This window comes from Gavialis gangeticus, unplaced genomic scaffold, assembly GCF_001723915.1.
Source record: "Gavialis gangeticus isolate Ggan-Ray unplaced genomic scaffold, GavGan_comp1, whole genome shotgun sequence".
Taxonomy (NCBI): Eukaryota; Metazoa; Chordata; order Crocodylia; family Gavialidae; genus Gavialis; species Gavialis gangeticus.
In genome coordinates this window covers 34,924,893-34,930,267 of record NW_017729006.1, presented here as the reverse complement: position 1 = coordinate 34,930,267, position 5,375 = coordinate 34,924,893, and the positions used below count along the sequence as shown (strand labels likewise).

The following is a 5,375-nucleotide window of genomic DNA, read 5'->3' as shown; positions in this document are numbered from 1 at the left end:
CCCACAGCCTCACCAGATCTGAACAGCCCTGGACTAACTATCCCTGAGATCCTTTACTAACTTGATCATGGTCATTGTGGTTAATTAAATAGAAATTGTAGGCATATACTGCGGAGACGTGGAAGAGATCTCAAGGATAAGTTAGTCCAGGGCTGTTCAGATCTGGTGAGGCTGTGGGCCCCAGATGACACCAGCATGTGCTGCACAGGCTGCACGCGGTGGGGGTAGGCCCCTAGGACCCCCTCATTGCATGGGCTGCTCCAGCAGCATGCAGACCCCCATCCTTAGCCATGCAGGCTACATCAACAGGACCTGAATTGCCAAGGAGGTGGCTGGATGTAGAGCATCTCTGGGCCGGGCTCCTCCTGCCTCCCGCCCAGCCTGGCTCCGGCAACCATGCACCCTGCAGCCCCGGCGCGGCCCTGACGTGCCCCCAGCTCTGCACGGGAACTTACCTTGTGCCTCTGTCCACCACGCATGCGGGCAGGGCGCGGGCCATGCTGCAGCTCCCCTGGCCACAGCCAGGGGCAAGCAGTGGAGCCATACAAGAAGCTGCACACGCTGTCCCCATCTTGTGTAATAAAGCACGGCGGGGGCAGCCCTGCGCCACACAGCCCTCGGGGCAGCGGTGGCAGGACCTGGCTCACTGATGAGCCGGGCCCTGCGGGTGTAAGCAGCTCCCCTCCCCTCGCTGCCAGCTGGGGCCCGTGGGCCGGCCCTGCCCGCCTCACCCCGCTGCCGTGGGACAGATAAAATGGCTTGATGGGCCGCAGGCCGTATGTTGGACAAGCCTGGCCTAGACAAAGTATCCTAGCTGCTGTCGAAATGTTAATCAAGCATACCTGGAAATGTACAGATTTTAATGGAGAGTCCCATTTAATGTGAATCACTGTAAAATGCGGTTGGAAAGGACCTCAGGAAATCATCTAATCCTAGCCCCCGCTCAAGGCAGGAGCATCCCAGACACATCCCAACAACCCAATCCAGAAAATATACAACTATTTAAAACAAAGTATTGACAACTGTAATCATCTACTTGTATTTGCAGTGATTTTTTTTCCCAGAAGGCTCAGGGAGGCCAAAAATAAGACTAATTTAATAGTACTTGAATATTAAATAGAACACGAGCAAGGGAAGGAAACAGAAATGTGATTAATGGGCAAGAGTCATGACCACAAGGGTACATTAGTGGCAAGAGAGAGAAAGAGCTGCTTTTATAGCACAGCATCTGTTTCCCCTTGAAACTCACTTGCCAGTATATTCGCAAGGGTTTTTCCTGTCTTTCATGATATCCAGCATTAAAGGTAAGTAAATACAGTCCCACTAGTTCATCTACATCACCACAGTGACGATTTCAGTTAGTTCCCATTTCTAATTCCTGAAAATTAGTTGCAGCATTATTGAGAGTAAAACAGGACAGCTTCATCTTGTATAATGATTCCTATTTTTTGCTGCTTGTCTCATTGTATTTTCTATATATGAAAATGTCTTCATGTAGTGCTGTCCAAGTTTGCCTTTTCTAAATATCCATTTAGCAACCCTATTTTTTTTTCCTCTCTGCCCTCACAGTTTGCAGAGTGGTGTTTAGAGTATGGTGCTCATGGATGTCGTATTCCCGACCGACCTTACTCCCTCTTTGAAGGTAAAGTGATGTTACTACCAGCCATATTGTATCAGGATGAAGTACGATATTGTGGTTGTGGCTCCTGACGGGGAGCCGAAAAAGCTGCGATCTCTTCCTCTATGTAGAAAATCTTTTAAAATCTGCACTTTACCAATTTCTAGTATAGAAATTCAGTAGATTCACCAGGTTCTGGTGAGTTCTCAGCTTTTGGAGTCCTGTATACAAGTGTGTCTTGGGACAAAAGTCTAGACAGTGGGATGGATGATGGTCTTTCCTCACAGGAATACCATATGGATCATCACAAGTGAGGGGTTGGGTAAGGATGTTGACAGGTAAATGTGATTATTTTATTTTATTTTATTTTATTTTTTGAGCCATGTTGGAAAACTTGCCCATCAAAACTAAGCCCTGATAAGTGCAAGGCTAACTAACGTTCCCTTCCTTGAGCCCTAACAACATCCAAATTCCCTCAAAAGCTAGAGAGAGGGGGGAAAATGCCATTTGGCAATTAAAGGCTTTTCAGCTATTCCCCAGATACATTTCAGAGGATGTTTTCCTGCCATCTCCTTGATCCTTACATAAACCAAAACAGAACCATAGTCTTGAACCTGAGATGGTTTTAAACTAGCTTCTCTGTTTTATTTTTAAACTGAGTCTAGTGCGCCATCTAGCATAAATATGTGAAATTACAGGACTTCATGCAGTTTTTCTCAGTCACTGGTAAGATAAACCAAGGACATTCAAAAGATGAGAAACCTGTTGAGATCAGGAAGCAGCAGCTTTGTCCTTTTTGACTGCTTAGGGGTAAATGGTGACCTGCAAGAATCTCTTTTTAAAATGGAAGTGACCATTTGGGAGAGACCGACAGCTCTTGAGGCTCACATTTTAGATGATTATTAATAATCAAATTTTGCAAAATCTAATGGTTCAAAATTGTCCCCTCACAAACATGCATGAGCATTTTCATTCTGTGAGAGTTTTAACCTAAACATGCTTGAATAAAACTGGGCCCTGGTACCTTTTCAAACAGTTGTGCTCAACCTTGTGGGGCCAGGTCCAGCGCAGGGTTGGTGTGCCTGACCTGGCCACACACCAGCCTGACCCCATGTGCTGGGCCATGTTGGGATCTCCATGGATCTGGAAACTTGCTGCGCCTCTGCTGCCAAATTGTCAGACACATGGAGAGACCCACAGGCTGAATGACACTGCTCCATGGGACAGATCTTGAGCACCACTACTTTAAGATATTATCTTCTTTCACATCAGAGGCCTATTTAGGAAAGCTTTCCTACTTTGGATGAGCAGTATAAAAACTGGCAAACTTGACTGGTGGAGGGCTAGGTTCTTTGCAGTCTTTTAAACATCCTCTCTCATTAAAACACTGCAACAGCCCCTGCCTTACGTTTCTTATCTAAAAGAGGTAAAAAAAAAAACAAAAAACCTTATTTAAAAAAAAAAAAATCAAATTCAACACACAGGAAGTAATTGTTTTGGAAAGCAATCCTTGTTATCTTGTTAAACTGCAAAATAACCATTCCTACAGTGCTATATACCAGTGGTCTCCAAACTTTTTTGATTGCGCACCCCTATCAGTAAAAAAATTTTTGAGCATGCACCCCCAATATATGTATATTTATATAAATATACATAGTTCTGATATTTTCTTCCTGCACCCCAATGGATCGTCTTGTGAACCCCACTTTGGAGACCACTGCTATATACCACTGGTGGGAGAAATCAGTTGGAAAACATTACAGGTATCTTTGCAGAATAGTAATACTTATTCTAAAAGTAATAAGATGACTTTACCACTTTTGATGTTGAAATTGCCTTTGTACTGTGTCTTGTATAACAGCTAACACACAAGGGCCTTTCTTTTTTGAGGCATGTGCATGCAGCTTCTACGTACATGTGTACGTGCATACTACGGCTGTGTGATATTTTGACAAGTGTTTCGTTTCGAAGCTGTTTCGACGCGTTTCAAGCTTGAAACAGTGAAATCGAAACTAAACAAAAGGCTTCCAAAAGTCTTTGAAATTAAATGAGGGCACTCAACCCATTTTGAAAGCTTTCGAGTTTTGAAGCAGCCCGGTGGCAGGAGGCAGGGGAGAGCCAGAGCTGCACTCTGAGCGGCTCTGCCAGCCTCGTGGAGCTCAGCCAGGCGGCGGGATAGCCAGTGGCAGAGCCACTCCAAGCACACCCCTGGCTCTGAGTGCAGCCCTGGCCAGTGGCTCTCCCCCACCTCGTGCGCCAGGCTCAGCTCCATGGGGCTGCAGAACATCCTGACACCGGACTGTGCTTGCCAGGGCCACGCTCTGAGCGTCTTCACTACTGGCTATCCTGCTGCCTCCCGCCACTGGGCACAGCTCCATGGGGCTGGCAGAGCCAGTCAGAGTGCAGCCTTGGCAAGCACAGTGCGGCAGCTGGAGGCTTCACAGCCCCATGGAGCTGAGCCTGGTGGAGAACCAGTGACGGGGCCACTCGGAGCGTAGCGCTGGCCAATGGCTTTCCCTCGCCTCCTGCCACCAGGCTCAGCTCTGTGGGGCTGGCAGAGCCGCTCAGAGTGCAGCCTGGTAGCAGGAGGTGGGGGAGAGCCAGGGCTGTGATCCAGCCGGCTCTGCCAGCTCCACTGGCCAGGGCTGCGCTCTGAGCGGCTCCACCACTGGCTCTCCCACTGCTGGACTGAACTCCATGGGGCTGGTGGAGCCGGTCGGAGCACAGCTCTGGCCCTCCCCCACCTCCCGCCACTGGGCTGCACTCCAAGCAGCCCCACTAGCCCCACAGAGCTGAGCTTGGCAGCAGGAGGTGGAGAGCTACTGGCCAAGGCTGTGCTCTGAGCGGCTTTGCCACTGGCTCTCCCACTGCCAGGCGGAGCTCCATGGGGCTGGTGGAGCCGCTGGGAGTGCAGCCCGGTGGTGGGAGGCAGGGAGAGCCCAGACTGCACTCCAAGCGGTTCTGCCAGCCCCACAGAGCTCAACCTGCCCTTCCAGTGCTGCTGGACTCCTCCCGGGGATGCGGGCCCCCAGATCTGCGAGCGGGATGACAAGAGGCTGCCACTGCTGCCTCAGGGCAACAGCAGTACCAGTCTTCCTGGCACTGGGCACAGGCTGCGCCCAGTGCCAGTCCCAGGCAGCAGCAGCAGCAGCCTCCTGTCATCCCAAGCGCAGATCCAGGGATCCGCACCCCCAGGAGGAGTCCGGCACAGCCCTCCCGAGGGTGTGGACCCCCAGATCTGCACACGGGATGACAGGAGACTGCTGCTGCCGGCAAGTGACACAAGTTTTGCTTTTTGCACTTTGAGGTGCAGTTTCCCAAATACCCCTGTACCTATCTCCTTGAAACTTGGCAGGCTTCATACCCTCAGATGGGGCATCCCTGCAGTTTTCATCTGAATCAGGCAAGAAATGACAAAGTTATAGGCACTTTCATGATTCCCCATTATAGCCTATGAGTGAAACGGTAAAACCTGTTGAAACGGGCAAAACAGTTTGAAAGAAACTGAATGAAACAGTGCTTTGAAACTAAACGAAATGCAAAACGAAACACTGTCCCTTCACAATGGCGAAACAGAAGTTGAAATGAAACGGTGCTGTTTCGCAGAGCCCTATACCTTGCTTACCCAGTGCGCTGGGGTCTGCCAACTTATTACAAATGAGGTTTCAGAAAATGGAGGTTATTTGCAAAGCTCCCCACATGGAGACATTTTAACTTGGAACATTTTAGATTGAAATACCTTATTTACCCAAATCCA

The 5,375-nt window shown here is 49.2% G+C and overlaps 1 protein-coding gene across 1 annotated transcript in view; it reads left to right on the top strand.

The window, feature by feature from the left end:
* Positions 1-5,375, top strand: part of LANCL2 (LanC like 2) — a 55,909-nt gene that overhangs the window by 45,718 nt on the left and 4,816 nt on the right. The window contains exon 8 of the mRNA XM_019509105.1: positions 1,570-1,642. Within this exon, the coding sequence (XP_019364650.1) occupies positions 1,570-1,642 (73 nt within the window). The remainder of the gene's footprint in view (positions 1-1,569; positions 1,643-5,375) is intronic.